At 47.0% G+C, this 19,038-nt stretch overlaps 1 protein-coding gene across 1 annotated transcript in view; it reads left to right on the forward strand.

Annotated features, from left to right (window-relative positions):
• The window catches only part of LOC147683931 (transient receptor potential cation channel subfamily V member 6-like), a 176,561-nt gene that overhangs the window by 12,284 nt on the left and 145,239 nt on the right, over positions 1–19,038 (forward strand). Inside the window, exon 3 of the mRNA XM_086944922.1 lies at positions 7,112–7,249. Coding sequence (XP_086801048.1) covers positions 7,112–7,249 — 138 coding nt within the window. The remainder of the gene's footprint in view (positions 1–7,111; positions 7,250–19,038) is intronic.

A 19,038-nucleotide genomic window follows, 5' to 3' on the forward strand; every position in this document is an offset into this window, starting at 1 on the left:
GGCGAAGGAGAGCTGTGAGGTGCCGGTCAGGAAGTTGCCGTACATGGGAGTGGCGAAGCCACTGGGGGCACATTTGTCGCTGGCTACCAAGGAAAAGATATGGAAAGGGGAGTATGTGGAGATCTTGAGGTTGCTCCACAGGGAGTTGATGGCCAAGGAGGGGTCGAAGGAGGAAGAGCAGGAATTAGCTAGGCGTCCAAAGGTGCCTGTCACCATTGAGAATTGGTCGGCAGCTTTCCTGATATATGCCAGTGTGTACTGTGAGAAGTACCCTGACAGGGCGGTCGCGCTGTTCAAGTACATGGACGTGGTGCGGCGGGCACAAGTGACTTACGGAGGTAATGCTTGGTCGCATTACGATGAGGAGTTTCGGGCGCGAAGTGGGGGGAGTTGGATGCGGACCTATATCAACAGACGATGAGTGGGGCAAAATTTGGCCGCACCATTTACACGGCCAGTGGGTTGCCACTGGCGCCGCCCCCCTTTTCGGCCCGCCCCACCCGTGGAGGGGTGGGGGCGGGGGGAGCTGGAAGTAGTCAGAGTGTCGGGACCTGCTGGGATTTCAACAGGGTTCCTGTCTCCGGCAGGTGTGCCGTTTTCGGCACGAGTGCTCCGCATGCGGGAGACGCCACCCAGAGGCGCGATGCTGGGGGCCGGGGGGAGGCCCAGCACCGGCTCAGTACCCGGCTCCCGGGCCCAGCAGGGGGAGGGGAGGGGGTAGGGGGGGGCGAGTACCCTGGGGAAAGGCTCGTACGCCGGTTAGGCTGGATCGACTGGAGCCGTTGTTGGAGGCGTATATCCGCGGGCGGACGATGCGGCCGTGCTGCGTCGGGGCTTCAGGGAGGGTTTCCGGTTGGGGTACGAGGGTCCGCAGATCGCTCGGTGGGCAGAGAACCTGAAGTCCGTGAACGCGCACAAGGGTATCGGCCGGGAGAAGCTCTTTAAGGAAGTGAAGGAGGGGAGGATGGTGGGGCCTTTTGAGGAGGCGCCGTTACCGGATTTGATCATCTCACCCATTGGAGTGGTCCCGAAGAAGGAGCAGGGTCAATTCCGGCTGATTCAGCATCTCTCATGGCCGGAGGGCGCGTCGGTGAACGACTTTATCTCGGCGGAGTTGGGGTCCGTGTCGTACTCGTCCGTGGACGTCGCGAGGAGGTTGGTGACAACGGCGGGTCAAGGGGCGCTCATGGCAAAATGCGATGTAAAATCGGCTTTTCGGTTGCTGCCGGTTCACCCAGCGGATCATCAGTTGCTGGGGATTCAGCTTGATGGGCTCATTTTTGTGGATAGAGCGCTTCCTATGGGGTGTTCCGTGTCGTGTGCCTTGTTTGAACGATTCAGCTCCTTTTTGCAGTGGGCTTTTTCCTGGCGCACAGGCTCTGAGGCGATAACGCATTATCTGGACGACTTCTTCCTGGTGGGTCGGCCCGGTTCGACGGACTGCCAGCAGCGTCTGGACAGTTTTACGGACCTGATGGGTCACCTGGGGGTTCCATTGGCGCCAGAGAAGACGCAAGGGCCCAGCACGGTGCTGTCGTTCCTCGGGATAGAGCTCGACTCAGCGGCCATGGAAGCGCGCCTACCGGAGGAAAAGCGGGCGGTTATGGTGGACTTGGTGAAGAGCATGTTGGCCAGGCGGAAGGTGTTGGTGCGCGAGGTGCAGGTGTTGCTGGGGCATTTGAACTTCGCTTGCCGAGTGGTGCGAGCGGGGCAGACTTTTTGTCGGCGGCTGGGGTTGGCGTTGTCCGGTTTGACACTGCCTCATCATCATGTGCGGCTGACGGCGGGCTCGAGAGAAGATCTGAGCATGTGGTTGGCGTTTTTGGAGCGTTTTAATGGCGTGCCCATGGCGCCCCCTGAAGACTGGGAGTGGGACGTGACGATGTCGTCGGATGCGGCGGGAGTCGGAGGCTTTGGACTCTATTGGGCGGGCAGGTGGTGCGCGGAGCAATGGCCGGAGCAGTGGCAGGCAGGGGGTAGGAGCATTGCGTTCTTGGAACTGTTCCCGTTGGTGGTGGCTGTGACAGTGTGGGCACGGGAGTTGGCGTACAGGCGGGTGTTGTTCAAGGTGGACAATATGTCAGTGGTGCAGGTGGTGAACCGGCAGTCCGCAAGGGAACCCCAGGTGCTGAAGCTGATGCGCGTTTTCGTCTTGAGGTGTTTGGAACACAATATCTTGTTCCAGGCTCAGCATGTGCCGGGAGTGGACAATGACATTGCGGATGCTTTGTCTCGTTCTCAGTGGCAGAGGTTCCATGGGCTAGCCACGGAGGCGGCGGTGGACAAGACGGAGGTGCCGAAGGAGCTGTGGTTGGTGGGAGAGCGCGGGTCGTTCAGTTGGTGAGGTCGTCCCTGGCAGCGTCCACGTGGAAGAGTTACGAGCAGGCCTGGCTGGAGTTTCTGCGCTTTGGAGCGGTAAGGCAACGGGGCAAGTGGCGTCGGGAGGAGCAGGTGGTGCGTTTCATGCTGGGGTTAATGGACAAAGGTTTGGCGAGAGTGACCATCGCGGGTAAACTGGCAGGAGTGGCTTTCATGGGCAAGCTATGGTGGGGGTATGCCCCCTCAGCGGGAGAATTGGGGGGGCGGCTTCTGGAGGGTTGGGAGAGGGAGAGAGGGGCTCAGGCGCGGAGGAGACGGCCGATTACGGAGGCCATGTTGGAAGGCCTGGTGGGCCGTTTACCGGTGGTGTGCAGTGATCGGGCGGAGACGGTGTGGTTTTCCACATTGATGTCGTGGATGTATTTTGGAGCCTTTCGGGTGTCGGAGTTGGTGGGTTTGAAGGGAGGTACGGGGCTGACGTGGGGGAGGTGGAGATAGGAGGCCGGGAGGTTGCGGTGCGGCTTCGGCGGTCCAAGACTGATCAGCGGGGGAAGGGTACTTGGGTGTTGTTGGGTCCTGGGGGAACGGAGGCGGTGTGTCCGGCGGAGTGGGGGAGACGGCTGGCAGAAGGAGGGGTGCAGGATGGTGCGGAGGTTTTTGGCAGAAGAGGGGGGGGGACGTGTGACAGCGGCGCAGTTGTTGTGGGTCCTGCGGCACGCCCTGCGGTCTATGGTTGAGGACCCGGAGGAGTTCGGAACGCATTCATTTCGCATCGGTGCGGCGACGGAGGCAGCGCGGAAGGGCTGGGGGAAGGAGGAGATTAAACGACTGGGGTGCTGGAAATCAGACTGCTATAAGTCGTATGTCAGGTTGCGAAGGGTAGTGGTGGAGTAGACTTGAAGTTTGGGCTCGCTGCTTACATGTGTCTCTTTGCAGGTGCGGTGGCGGGGCCTACGGCGGCAGCAGTGTCCATATATGTGGTGGGCCATTCGTTTGTAAAAAGAGCGGAGAGGGCCAAGTGGGAAAAATGCAGGAACCTCAATCTGGAGCTGGATGAGCAGTTGTTTAGGTGTCATTGGAGGGGCAAGGGGGGCATGCGTTGGCACGAGTTGGTGCCGGTTTTGAACAATGTTGTGCGGGGGGGGTCTGCCCGGATGTGGTAGTCATTCACCTGGGTGAAAACGATTTGGTGCAGTGTAAGGGACTGGCACTGGTGAAACAAATGAGGAGGGACTTGCTGGAGATCAAGAGGCAGTGGGCAGGGTGTTATGTCATCTGGTCAGAATTCATACCCAGGAGGTGTTGGAGGGGAGCGGAGAGACCAGGTGCTATTGATAGGACTAGGAGGAAGATTAACAGGGAGATGCAGGCCTTTTGTGACAAGGAAGGAGTGGGTAGGATGGAGCACCCGGAACTGAAGTATGGGGCGGTCTATTTTTTCATGGAGGATGGAGTACATTTGTCGAGATATGGGATGGAGCTATATATCGTACAATTGAAGGAGGCGTTAGACCAGGCAATAGGGGTGCGCAGGTATCCAAAGGTGCAGGGGTCCTAGGGGGGGGTCGAAAGCCGTATGGGGCTTTCGAGTGGCGCTTTTTCCTAGTTAAACGGGGGGGTAGGATAGGAGGAAGGAGTTTTACTGGCTGAGGGGGAGGGAGTGTACATATGGCAGATGTTGAAACAGTTGAGACAGGCGTTTGGGAAATTGATAATGATGTTTATGTTGTTGGCGGGGAACTGTTTAGGGGAGGGGGTGGGGGGTTTTGGTCAGGTACATGTATAACTAGTTAGGCCTAGTTTTGTACGGCAAAGGCCAAGGTTGGGGTATGTTTTCAGGATGCACCTGTTTCCCAATAAAGCGGCCTTTATCACACCTACATCTGTGTCCGGTCGGTTCTTCCCCTCCCCGTCTCCCGATGGGCCCCAATGGGGCTTTGCGGGGGGTGGCCGACCGGAGGGAGGCTCGCCCCCCCGGGGAAGTTTGGGGCCCCGGGAGGAAGGGAGGGGGGAAGAAATTAGATAGGACACAGGAAGGGACTTTGGGCTGGTTGGGCTAGTCAGTGTGGTTTGGGCTCCTTTTGGGCTGGGGGGAATAAAAGCGGCCATTTTGGGTCACTGTGCACCATTTCGTGGGACAGTGACCCAGCAGCCGGGGGGCATAATTTGAGTGTTGTCCCACCCACCCTCCCTTAGGGCAGGTTTTTTTGGGGGGGAGGGGTAGTTTTCCAGGGGTTGATGCCTTTAGGGTTGCGCAAGGGATGTTGTGGGAAGCAGGTGCTTTCTGGGTTAGGATGTTTCTGGTAGTGTTGTCGCTGGGGGCAGGTGCTGGAAAGTTTATTCGGATGGCGCTTTTTCCTAGTTAAACGGGGGGGTAGGATAGGAGGAAGGAGTTTTACTGGCTGAGGGGGAGGGAGTGTACATATGGCAGATGTTGAAACAGTTGAGACAGGCGTTTGGGAAATTGATAATGATGTTTATGTTGTTGGCGGGGAACTGTTTAGGGGAGGGGGTGGGGGGTTTTGGTCAGGTACATGTATAATTAGTTAGGCCTAGTTTTGTACGGCAAAGGCCAAGGTTGGGGTATGTTTTCAGGATGCACCTGTTTCCCAATAAAGCGGCCTTTATCACACCTACATCTGTGTCCGGTCGGTTCTTCCCCTCCCCGTCTCCCGATGGGCCCCAAAGTGAGTCTTGGGTTTAAAACATTTGGGAACCGCTGATCTAACTACTTTTAATGGTTTGAGGACCTCAAGCCCTCGGGGGTCTGCAGGAAAGTGCAGGACTCGTGCAACGTGTAGTCACTGTCTGACATGAATCGTGCCATGTCCTAGCGCCCAGATACCCCTAGGGGTGACAGTGCTGCGCTATACAAATGTTTGTTTGTTTGATGATTGATTGAGGTGTGTTTCAGGTGAACAGTGAATGTGGGACTTAGTGTTTCCTGCTTAATTCGTGGTCCGCCCCTCAGTTCAAGGCAACGTTTCCTACCTTTCCTTCCTGAACTGAGAAATGCATCCCAGTCTGAGGGTCCCTCCAAGTCTGACTGATAAATGAGGTGCCAGTGTCATTAGGACCTGGGCCAAAGGCTGAGAACCTTAGCTGTATAGTAACTAAGCATGAATGAATGTCTGATTAATTCCATAGAGCTGGTTGGCACAACATCAATATATTACAGCAGCTTATCATAAAAAATTGAATTCAGAGTAACCATTTTGCAAGCATGCAGGGGAGCAGAAGTTAGGAAATCTATACTGCAATAGATAATGTGTTTACTTTCTTAATATACCAACTGATTTGCTTGACCAAGAGCTAGACTACTTAATTAGCCTAATGAATTAGCTCATGCATAAAGTAAACTTACTAATTTCTCCTGTATTCATTTTACTTTTGTCTAATGTAATTTACAAGGGGAGAGTCTGAAGAGGTCTATCATTTTGTTAACCATGTTTATAGTCGCAAACTAACTTTCAAATCGGTTGCCATTTTGCAGTGTATAGTGGCTGCACGCCACTTTTACCTGAGCACCAGAGGTCCAAAGTCCCGAACTCCTGCCACCCGTTCCCCCACTTTGCACATCAAACCTGCATGCAGAGTGGTTTCAGCATATCCCCTCAGGCTTTCCTCATACATGATGTCCTTCCCTGGAACATTCTGTCAGAGACCTTTTAAGGCATAGGCAAAGTGGGCAACTGCCCAGGGCTCCCACCATCAAAGAGGCACCTGGGAAAGTAAACGTTCTCTTTATCTACCTCAAATCTCTCTATTTCCATATCTCAGTCTCTCTCCTCTGCCTAATTCTTCCTTGGAGTCGTTCTTGCTTTTCCCAGTGGCATCTTAAGGATTTTAGGGTAGCGGCAGCACCTCCGCTACGGAGGAGGCGCATCGCCCCCCTTCCAGCTGCCTCAAAACAGCAGCAGGAGGAGTGGTAAGTACACTGTGATCAGTGCGCATGACGGTTTGGCCAGTCGTCTCAGGCCGGCCAAACCGCCATGCGCACTCAAGCTGTCTTCAGCCCGAGCTGGTTTGCCGGGTTGGATACAGCAGGCATATGCTCCCTGTCTCACTCGGAGCACAAATTCAGAGCGTACAGGCCAATCCTGATGCTGCTTCCAGCAGCATGAGAGAAGCGTCAGGATTGGCCACAGTGGGATCTGGGAGTCTGTGCATGCAGAGGAGAGGAGCAGAAGAGTGCAACGCGGTCGGCTGCAGGTAATATGTTTAAAAAAATAATAATTATGGTTTATTGTCCGTTATTCCCCTGACTCCTCCTCCCTCCCCACCTGCCACTCTTCGACAACACCAGCTGTCACTGCTTTGGGGGCCTTGGGAAAAAATATTTCAGCTGTTTATGTGATAACCCAGTTCCTGAAAGCTTGTTTGGTATCATACCAACTTCACTTTGCAGAAAATGTGCAGTAAAATTATGAACAGGGGGCCCCAAATTATGTCTTGCCTGGGGTCCCCAAAAATCCTTAAGACAACGCTGCATTCTGTACCAGGACTTCCAGAGCAGAGATTGGTCTGACTGGTTGTACAGCGCATCCTGACTTTGGAACGCTAATCCTAACTGGTGTTGCTCAGCAGAGCAGGAACAGGCAAGTCAGGAAGCTGAGATCAAATCAGACACAGCGCACACTGATTAGTTAAATAATTGTAACAGGGAAAATCATTTAGGAGCCTGATCTGTGTGATGTGCAACCTGAGGCATTCCATTACACGTTATTGTGTACTTAAATGCGTACTTGCAACATGGTATGTGAAAGTAACTAAACATGTTTATATGTTCCAGGTGAAACTGCCCTCCATATTTCTATCCTGAAGCATGATCTAGAGACTGTGAATAAATTATTAGACCGTGGCGCTGATGTCCATGCACAGGCATCTGGTACATGTTTTATGCCCGGAAAAGAAAGTGTATGCTATTATGGTAAGACTTTTATTCAGATATTGTACTGTGTTCCCTCTGTAGCACATATGTGTGTAGCGTGTTGGTGATATTGTTCAGGTCTGCATAATGTAAATGTTGCTTAGGGCTACATATAAAGTATAGTTCCTCTAACCATGTTTAAGTGTCTAGATCAAATGTACTTTAAGATTTGAGATGTTGTCTAGAGATTTCTCATTAAGGTCTAGTATGGGGTGATCCCATTTATGACAATGGAGGTAAGCCAGTTCTGTATGGGTAACTGGGAGGGAAAAGGGAAAGTAGTCTAACTTTGCTTTTTTAATTTTTTTTTTATTTGGGTACTGCACTGACTCACCTTCCCATTCCTACAGTGCATTGTTAGTGTGGGAATTAGTGTTTTGAAGTTGCAAAGTCAGGCAACCCACAACTTTGCTCATCCTGTATATATTTTTTTTATTTTGCAAGTTCATAAAGTACAAACCTTACATAGTTTTCACAAAAAAAAAGCGCGCACTTCATCAGGCCTTCACATGAATAGGAAACTATTCCTGCTGCCACTTAGGGCAACATGTGAGCTTCCACTGCTGCTTGGCAGTAGCTTTTATCCCCTACTTCAATAATCCACCACCTTGTCAAGTTCTTAAGGGAAATTAAAATGATTAAAATAAAAACTTACCGTACCACCGCATCCCTTCTCCATCTCTCTTCCTCGTCGTTCAGGGCCACCGGAAGGATCAGGAAGCACACCCAGGCTCCCTTAGCCAATCAGCGTTTGCGATTAGTAAGCACCCAGGCTCCCCTAAGCCAATCACAATGCTGCAAATCTGCATTGTGATTGGTCTGAGAGTCACGATTCAGCGCTCAGCCAGGGAATGGGAGCCTGGGCATGTTCTCCACCCAGGCTGGAATGTAGCCTGGCTTTAATACAGACTGGGTGGAGAGCATGGTAAGTGCGTTAGAACGTTTGGCGAGACCTAGACGTCCAGCCAAATTTTCATGCGCTCTCGCAAAGTGTGCTCGCTACACCAAGTGCTCCTGTGTCAGAACAGCCCCACCTGCGGTTCAGAGCTGCAGCAGCAGGACGAAATAAAATGATAATAACCTCAAGTTATTTTCTTTTTGTTTTCCCTTTATTTCGCTGCTGCACAGCAGTGGGTCTCAAGTTAGCACTCTTTGTTGGTATAACCATTTGTTTATTCTGTATTTTCCAAATTTCTCACATGTTTCTTAGTATATCACAGTAAGACTGTCCGTAGTCCCAATTTTTTTCGAATGAAGCAGTTGTGCCCATCCAGGCCTCTTACCACGTCACGTGGGCAATACAATTCATATATATATATATATATATATATATATATATATTTTTTTTTTTTTTAGTTTAATGTTCATTGAAGAAACAATTATAATGTACATAATAAAGAAATATCATAAAGGCAAAAATACAATGAAAAATTAAAAAAGAGGGGGAGAGAAAGAGGGGATTGAGATAGAGGGGAAACCAAAAATAGGGAAAAGGCAGTACCTGAATCACAAATTTAATTCAACAACATTAGCATTAATAAGTATAATATAAGCTATACAAACAATGTATAGGGCAAGGAGAAAAGAGTAATGTCAAATGATATGCATCAAAAATATAAGAAAAAGACAACTATGGAGGTTTTCTCACTTCATCCAAAATACTAGTTACAGTAGGGGGAGTTATGGCTGAATTCGTTAGATAAGAGGTTAAAGGAAGCCATAAAAGATCCCTTTTAATGCATAAGGAAATAGGTGTGTTATTGCCTGTATCTAATCTATGATGGAAACAAACAGTATTCCACCAAGCTTTGAAGGTAATATTCTGTTGCTATAACCATTGACTTCAAGATTATTCTGTGAGATTGGTTGGAAAAATAGTAAGCCACCTATATCAATTTACCTTATTTCCACCTGAGGTAGCTCTTTCTGATATCTTGAGCACTTTTAAATACAGAAGGCAACAACATCCTCTGCTGAAACAAATGAATTTAAGTCTTTGGTCTTGAAGTTAAGAGAATGAGGTCTAGTGGGTGGCTATGTTGCTAACCTTGTAACCCGAGATCTGGGTTCTAGTCCTGACTGTGACACTTGACCAAAGTTGTGTGATTCTACATAAATTGCTTTATCATTTGCTATTTCAAAATATGTTGCAATGTGCATACGTGTGGTTTTATAAAAATAAAAAAAACTGCAAAATGTATTGTTTTTCGCTGTCTCATTTACTTTTTCTCACTATTCTTCCCGCCACATCCTTCTGCAACAAAAATGTCTGTGTATATCTTTTCTTGGAGGTCAGGTGCGCACTTTATGAAATACCACAGAAAATAAAACACTTAGGCCCTCATCACGAGTGGTGGCATTTTAAACTAAAGTAATAACTGTGGGTGAATTTCCTCGAATTTCAATTACCATTTTCTTGTCTTTGCTACTGCAGTAGCAGTGGAAGTGGTCCATTAGTACAGCCCCACCCCCGTCTGATCGTTGTAGCAGCGTGGGGGAGTAGAATAGAATGATTTAATTGTGTAGTTAATTAAAACCATTACAATTTTAGCATAAAATACATTAATTATGACAACATTAAGTCGCAAGTTTGTTCGAGCTTCTTAAAATGAGGCGTTAAACATGAAACATCTAAAACTAAGTTAACGCTTTTATGTCCAAAATGTGGAAGTGTCCGTGACTACATTCACAGGGGGAGTAGACAATGCTTCCCCAGGGCAGGCAACCCCACTGTCCCTCCCACTCCCCACACAAGCTCTCCCTCTAACACATTCCACTGTGCACAGCAGGTGGAAAATGTCACCATTGTTTTGCCTGAACCGGAAAAAACTGCTCAGTAAAGGACCCTGTATCTGCCATTCTGAGCAGTTATTCCCCATTCGGGGCGCAGCGTGGATACCTCAGAAAAAATTGGAAATTAGTGTTGGAATACATGCAGATTCAAAGTTTCCGGCCCGTTGGCTAGCCTTGTAACAACTTCCGGCCACTTCATAAGGAGTGCATAAGTAGCAATAACCACATAGCAATTGTGTATGGTACCATTGGGTTTCAATAAGTAGAAATTTGATCATACCTCAGAATAATTGGAAATTAGTGTTGGAATACATGCAGATTAAAAATTTCCGGCCCGTTGGCTAGCCTTGTAACAACTTCCGGCCACTTCATAAGGAGTGCATAAGTAGCAATAACCACATGGCGATTGTATATGGCACCATTGGGTTTCAATAGGTAGAAATCTGATCATATCTGAGCCCAGATCACGAGAGTTTGCACTGTCTGTATGCGGCTGAGCGCATTGAGTTCATGGTCCTATGTCTTTCTCATTATGCTTCCATTGTCAGGTGCCCAACTTGCAAGCTCACTCCTTACTCTGAGGAGTCTGGTCTATGTTTAGTTTAGTTTAGTTTTAAAATTTATAGTGCGCGTCAGCTACCCAAAAAGGGTCTCCCGGCACAAGAGCAGGTCAAGGCATGTTAACCAGAAAGCTTTCTATTTGTCGAACAGCCAGGTTTTTAGTGACTTGCGGAACTGGATATGGTTTGTCTCATTGCGGAGAACAGTGGGGAGCGAATTCCAAAGTGAAGGGCCTAGGAACGAGAATGATTTGCCGCCCATTCGAGCTAATTTAAATTTCGGGAAGATGAATCTTCCTTGGGCGGCAGACCGGAGATTGCAAGAGGGAAAATATGGTTTGGCCAGTGCTAGCAGGTAACTGGGCGCACTGCGGGATTTGATTTTATACATATAGTTTAGAGCCTTGAATTTTATTCGTTCACGGTGCCTCTCCCTATGTGGAGAAGTGTGGCTCACTGGTTAGAGGAGGCAGACCTGGAAGCAGAGGTCAGCCCGGGACCAGGGTTCAATTCCCGGCTCGGCGGGGTCTTGAGTCCTAAAATGTCCATGGACTCGACAATTCTCGCTCCGTTGCCTACTCGATTCACGGGTTCACACTCAGCGACTCTGGGCAATAGCTTGCTTAATCTCCACAACGGCCCCTCGCGGCGGGATGCCTGGCTTTCACCTTGCGGATACCCTGCCGGGGTTATCTCACAGGGGAATACCAGGACGGGTTCCCTAAGCAAGCGCTTAGAAACCTCTTGGTGATTTGCGCTATATAAATTCCTGTACATTTACATTTACAAGAGCTCTGTCAGGAAGGAGACGGTATAGCTTTTGGCCCTTAGTTGTGAAATCACTTACTTGTCTCTTTCTGGTTTATTGTGAATTAGAGCTCCATTTTGAGTACCCTCAAGACCTACCTCCTTTGTTAATGTTCTTCAGAACTTAATAGTCTGGGACAATACAGCCACAGACCATGAGGCTTTCAGGTGGACATGCATTTAGAAGTACTCTTGTTTATTTGTTTATTCCAGTGAGGCTGAAACTATTGGTAGAGTGAATCACAGCAGCATGTCAACAAAATATGTTGCAGCACCGACAGTAAAGCAACAAGTTCTACAGTATTACCAGAAAAAAGATTATAACTCATTAACGAATGTAAACAGGACAGAAAGCAAGAGGTAAAGTTAGGTAGTGTAGAGCCCTATACCTGGTTTGAAAATGGACGGTCATTGACATTCCTCCAAACCCTGTAAGAAGTGTTACATTCTGGGGAGAAGCCAATTCACGGTTGAAATTTGCTCCATCACAAAATAACACGTTGTTATAAATGCGACAATTAATTCTTCTGTGGATATAGGCCTTCCTCCTGAAATCATAGGAATTTCCATTAACAGCATTCAAATGCGCCCTAGTTTTCAATGTCATAGTTGGAAGGAATATGGAATAGAATGTTGGCATCAATTGTAGAGTGTGTATCTTAAAATATAAAGAAGTTATAAGAGATAATATGGAAAATCATGATGCGCAGGGCTATTCAGTACCCTTAAGATTGTATAATGGCCGTTCAGGGTATGTAACAATAGGAAAATAGGAGTTATTGCTTAAAAACAGTATGTGCTGCTAAAGTTTGGTGCTACACGTTTCCCTAGAGAAGGGACATTTACATCGTAGAAATGTTTTTATCTCCATAGGTGAAAGTAACTTTAAGTACCTACAACAGTTGGGTGGAACAGGAATACTTATTTATTTATTTATAGATTTATACAGCGCATAGCTGCCCCAGCAACGGGGCGTCCCAGCGCTACCCAAGAGACGGATGCCAAATGCTGCTCTAACAAACCCAAACAGTTAGGCCGGGAAGAGCCAGGTCTTTAAAGCTTTACGAAAGGTCAGATGATTCTGAAGTCCTCTGATAGACAGCGGAAGGGAGTTCCAAAGTTGGGCCGCCTGGACCTTAAAAGATTGACCACCAGCCCTGGCTCTTTGAAAACGGGGGGTACACACCAATCCCAAGTTGGCGGAGCGAAGGGGACGGTTCGGGGTGTACTGAACCAACAGACTTGCTAAGATCGGAGGGCCTTGTTGTGACAGAATTTTATGAGCTACGCACAAGGACTTAAACTGAATTATTTTGGCTATTGGTAACCAATGAAGTTTAGGTAAAAAATTAGATACCGAACAAAACTTGGGCAGTGCTAGCAAAGCACGGGCCGCGGCATTCTGAATTCTTTGGAGGCGTAAAATACAAGATTTATTAGCGCCTATATAAAGGGAGTTGCCGTAATCCAGCCAGGCTAAAATTGTAGCCGGTAGGATAGTTTGCCAGATTTTTGGTTCGAAATATCAGAGTAAAGGTTTTAACCCCCTCAAAAAATAAAAACAGACCCTAGCAATAACTTTAGATGGGGTGTCGAAAGAAAGATCCTTATCAATCCAAAAACCAAGATTCTTAACCGCCTCTTTGGGCGGTGGCGCTGGTTTAAGTTTGTCCGGCCACCACTTTTCTGACCAAAGCGCACTGTCTCTCCCTAACACTAGAATTTCAGATTGAGCAGCATTAAGCTGCAAGCAGTTGGCTGTCATCCAGTCTGCGATTGCTAACAGGTCCTCCTTAAATTTAAGGAGATTATTTTTGCACTTTTTTGAAAAGGCAATAACTAGCTGGGTGTCATCGGCATAAGAAACCATTGACATCCCTCTACTTCTTGCTACCATTGCTAGGGGTTGAACATAGATATTAAACAGCGCAGGGCTCAATATTGAGCCCTGTGGAACCGCATGCTTAATGGCATACACCTGCGAATGGTGCGGTGGTACAGCAACCTGAAAAGTTCTGCCTTCCAAAAAAGAGCGAAACCAGGCCATGGCCAGCCCCCTGACCCCAATATCCTACAGCCTGCATAACAGGATGTCATGGGAAACAGTGTCAAAAGCGGCAGTTAAATCTAACAGAATCAAGGCCGCAGAGTCCTCAACATCTAGGCTGCCCGGATATCCTTGGTCACATCCAGCAGCACCGACTCGGTGCTGTGGTGGGGGCGAAAACCATTTTGTGAGGAGTCGAGAATGTTGTTCAGCTCAACAAATTCCGCCAAAACTGTATTTACATACGATTCGGTAGCTTTTGCTAAAAAAGGGAGTTGGGAAATCGGGCAGAAGTTGCCCGGGTCGGAAGGGTCCAAAGACGTTCTTTTTTAACAGAGGGACAACTTTTTCATGTTTCCATGTTGCCGGCAAAGATGCAGAGGTCAGTGACAGATTAATCAATTCCCTAACCGCTGGTAAAATTGAGTTGGAAACAAGACGAAGTTGGTCAGGTCTCAAGGGATCAGCAGGGGAACCAGATTTAATTTTAAAACAAAGAGATTCCGTCTCGGAGAGTGAAATTAAAGAAAAGGAACACAGCGTTAATTCAAGAGTGACCAATCTGTCCTCGGTCTCAACTATCCGATCAGTGTTGACCCTAGCTGAAAGGGAGCAAGTAGGTGGAAGGTTATTATAAATAATCTCCACCTTATGCAGAAAGAACCCTGCAAGTTCATCACACTGAGCATTGGAGGAGACTGGGGGATCCGCATTCACATCACCTTAGAATGTTGCATCTTTCTGAGAAGGGAAAAGATCATTTTAGGGGGATTCTTACTCTCTGTAATTTGAGCAGCAATGTATTCAGCTCTAGCTTTCTGGATCAGCCTATGATACGTCTTAATTGAATCGCTATATTTATTTTTTGCTTCCAGATCATAGGCACGCCTCCATGAATGCTCCAGTTGCTTACAAACTTTTTTAGCTTTCACCAGGGTTTCATTGAACCAAGGATTAGATGGCCCTTGTTTCTTCTTTGAACTGAGTTTTGCAGAAATGTTGATGTCTAACGCATGGGTCAGCCAATCCTGGTAAAGAGTGTCACCTACCTCTATATTAGAAGGGAACTGTGGTTTCGAACTTGACAAAGAGTCCAACAATTAACTGACATCCAATTTATACCAAGGACGTTTCATCACAGGGCGGGGACAATGCGGAGCAGGTTTCACTGGTAGCTGAAAGGAAAAATGAACCAAGAAGTGATCAGACCAGACCAAGGGAACCGGAGATGACACCGTAATAGAGCCCACGTTAGAAAATATAGGGTCCAGCAGGTGGCCGGCCACATGGGTACAATCAGTCACATGTTGTATTAGTTGACAAGCCTCTAGATCAGCTAGGAAGCAGGCAATATCCAATTTGCCGCTATCTTTCAGATGAAGATTTAAATCACCCAAGACAAGACGGAAGTTCTCATCCTGGGCTCCTTGCCCTCCGCCTTGGACGACTCCTGGTGGCCCCCCGCCCTAGGCAGCGCACCCAAACCAACAGACCACGCACGTAACCTGGGCTTCATCCTGGACTCCTCCCTCTCCATGACCAGACAAGTCAACGCCGTCTCCTCGTCTTGCTTCAACATCCTACGCATGCTACGTAAGATCTTCCGGTGGATCCCCACCGAGACCAGGAAGACAGTCACCCAGGCCCTCGTCACCAGCCGACTGGACTACGGCAACGCCCTCTACGCCGGAACCACCGCCAAGCTCCAGAAGAGACTCCAGCGGATCCAGAACGCCTCAGCAAGACTCATCCTCGACATCCCCCGACACAGCCACATCTCCAAACACCTGAGAGACCTGCACTGGCTCCCAGTCAACAAGAGAATCACTTCCGTCTCCTCACCCACACACACAAAGCCCTACACAACCAAGGCCCAAGATACCTCAACAGCCGCCTCAACTTCTACACTCCCACTCGCCAGCTTCGATCGACCAGCCACGCCCTCGCTGCCGTCCCCCGCATCCGAAGAGCCACCACAGGAGGAAGGTCCTTCTCCTACCTGGCCGCCAAGACCTGGAACACCCTCCCGACCCACCTCCGCCTGACCCAAGACCACCTCGCCTTCAGGAAGCAGCTCAAGACCTGGCTGTTCGAGCAGTAGCGGACCCCCCTCCCCCAAGCGCCTTGAGACCCTCTGGGTGAGTAGTGCGCTATATAAATGTTTTTGATTGATTGATTGATAACGTTTGCTGCTTTACTAGCAAGTGGAATAACCTTATTCACTTAGGCTTCCCTAAATACATTGGAAGGCCTGGGCGGACGATAGATAAACAGCCCAGAAACCGTGAAATTATGATTAAAGGTGATTTTAAAAAAAGCACTTTCACATTCAGGAATATCCTCCTTCCTAAAACTACATAAAAAAGGCTCCTTAAGGATAAGTGCGATACCTCCACCACGCTTAATAGATCTATTAAGTTGATACATACTATAGCCTGGGGGAAGGGCCAACCAGCGTTCTGCACCAGAGTCCTGTGTTAGCCAGGTCTCAGTCAAAAAAATTCCAGTTGGCGATTTGTCTGTCAGTAGGTCAAATATCTCTGGGTGGTGTTTTGCGAAAGATCGACAATTTACGCTAAAGAACCTTACCTTAGTTGGACCCGAAGCTGTATTATTTTGACATCTGTGCTGTAAAATAGTAAAGCAGGTTAACATTTGTTAGAGATGATAGGAAGTATATTATATTTTGGCAACGTACTGGCCATTTAATAAGGGGTAATATTTAAAGCAGCCATCAAGTTTAGACAAAAGTATACTGATCATTTGACCATCCCGTAGCACTAACAATGACCAATAATAGTAATATTAGAATGTTGCTTTGTTTGTTGACGTCTTCTTGGGTTTAGACAGGCCTTTAAGTGGGATGAAAAAATTGGGGGTCTCGCAAAGGGGCGCGACCAATGTAATAAGGGCGTGGCTTAAAACATGTAAGCTAAAAATCTGCGCTTAGCATATTGTGCTGTCCAACTTGTATTTTGCTGTTTCTGTCATTGCATCCAGATATATGATAAAACAAGTAACAGCATACCTACAACAAGTCAGGACTATTGGCTATGGCTTTTCTATAATATTGAAAAAGCTTCCACTTAAGGCCCTGGTGACACCACAGCAATGTTGCTGCTCCTGAGTTTCAAAAGGAGAAGGGAAATCCAGAGAGAAAATGAGTCTCTTTAAAGGATTTCCCTTTCCCTACAAAGCTCACCTGGCATGACGTCATAACGTAACTTCTCCACTAGTGAGATGATGAGCAGTGTGAGCACGCGCACATCGATGTGCCTGTTGTCACTACAGCCCAGAAAAAATCGGACTGCATGTGCAAGGGCACAAAACAGAGCCTGATAGGGACCCGTTTTGAGGTCCCCTTTTAAAAACTGCAGTTGCTCAGCAACGGTGAGACCCGGCCCACTTAAAGCCCCGAGTATAGACATGTATTGCAACGCTATTCAATGAACTGAGCATTAACCTCTGTATCAGTGGTTTAGATTTTTGTGGACTCCCATTGAACCACTACTGGAAGCCCTAGACTTAGCATTTTCTTCGATCTCAAAACAAAAGAACAAACCCAGAAACAAGTGTACATCAAAGGAATTTACAAATTATTAAATATTGTATTTAATTCCCAATCAAAAAACTATACAGGAATCAGAATTTGGATTTAATGGGAAGTTGGAGCTTTTTCAAAAGTGACTTTAATCCTAAAACATGAAGGGATATACTAGACAAATCACTTTGCCTGTTGTGCTCCTAATGCGTGCTCTCGTTTTTTGATGCATACCAGTGCTTCAATTGAGGCCACCAATTGTCCATACTAGATTCTGTTTCCCCGCACATGAACTGCCACTACAAACCAAGCTAAGGACAACAAATTAATTTTTAGCCTACTGTTTCAAAATTCCTTCACATTACAGAGCATTCAACACATTTTCAGTGTTGCTATTTTTTGTATGTTTATATATTGTACAGATCTGCAAACATTGGAATCAAAATGGCAGTTTCTCTGAGGAATTCCTCCAACTTTCTGGCTCTTAGAAAGCTTCTCAAACCCTGCTTTTACACGCTTCTTCTGTAGATCTCTCTGATTCTTTTTAGTTTTGCAGGCAGCACCAAAACGCCCTTGGGCATACGTTGCGCTTTACAAATTCAAATCAAATCAAATCAAACTTTATTTAATTTTCTAAATAGTTGCAGGCCCCTGCTCTGTAGTTGTGGACACAGGGTGAGAAGCGCTGTTCTAAGTGAACCCCAATATTAAACCTGTCTGAATGAAACCATTTAGTGAATAGATGGAGGTACCAGTACACTGATACAATTACCTGACCGGATTCAGAACTGCAGGTTAATAATGAGTGCTTTACTCATTAAGCTATTGTGGTAATGTCAGCCATCTTTCTATGATGTATTGAATGTTCTACTATCACCAGGGATGTCATTCCCTTGGTTATAGAATGTTTGCATTTAAGCTTCTGGTTTTATCTTATTCTTGTTCATTTTTGTTTATATCTATTTTATTCATATTTCTTTTCTTTTTATTTTTTTCCCTTTTACTGTTTTATTGTAAGAAAGGGAGATATTGTTGTAATGTCAGCCATCTTTCTATGATGTATTGAATGTTCTACTATCACCAGTGTTGTCATTCCCTTGGTTATAGAATGTTTGCATTTAAGCTTCTGGGACTGTTATCTCGTTTCCCTGGAAGCTGAGCAGTTGAACGGTATTAAAGACTGTTTCTCTCTATCTACATCTGTGTATCTGGTCACTTCAGCTATATTGCCTGCAGGGGATTGCAAGATATCCACTCGCCATCTTGGTCTTTTTAGTGATGGGTTCTCTTCCGGCTTTACCTTTTCCTCCCGAAATAATAGGATTCCATTGGCACCTAACTTTAAATCAAATCCTTTATCTGCTAGCAATGATCTTTTTTCCAACGCTGAGGTGATGTACACATTCCTATGTGACTCTTAGAGTATATCCATTCGTATCCCTTCCCTATGTATATAGAGAACTCTAATCACCAGTCTCTTCTTTCTGTGACTTTACATCTTGTACATTTGCAATTTTTTTCTTTCTTTAATCTTTTATGTAACGCATGTATTCCTAAGTCCTTATGTTTTGAAACTGGCTCTTATGTAAAGCGCTCTGACACCTTCGGGTAAAGTTCACGCTATATAAAATCGCATTAAATAAAATTAAAATAAAATTTTTAAAAGTACTTAAATTGAGTACATGCACGTGTGCTATGAAAAGATTTGTCCTTATCCCTGAGTTCGTGTATGTTACAATCATGCCCTGCTGTGTTTTTCCATGCGAACGCAATGTTGTGCACTCGCTTGACTCGAACACGTCCCACCGAGGAACGTGCTGTTCTTGTATTTTTATTATTCAAACAGCTGGGCTGCCTGGACAACTGGCAACCCTCGTAATCGCTACCTGCCGTTAGAATTGCAGTTCTTGTCACCTTTTGGAAACTTACCAAAACACTTTAGACACACCCCACACAAACACTACCAACACAGTAATTGTTTTATGTTAATAACTCAAGACAGACTCCCCCACAGGTGTTCCATGCCTAAAGCCTTTTTAGC

Source organism: Lissotriton vulgaris, chromosome 11 (assembly GCF_964263255.1).
Source record: "Lissotriton vulgaris chromosome 11, aLisVul1.2, whole genome shotgun sequence".
NCBI classification, from domain to species: Eukaryota; Metazoa; Chordata; class Amphibia; order Caudata; family Salamandridae; genus Lissotriton; species Lissotriton vulgaris.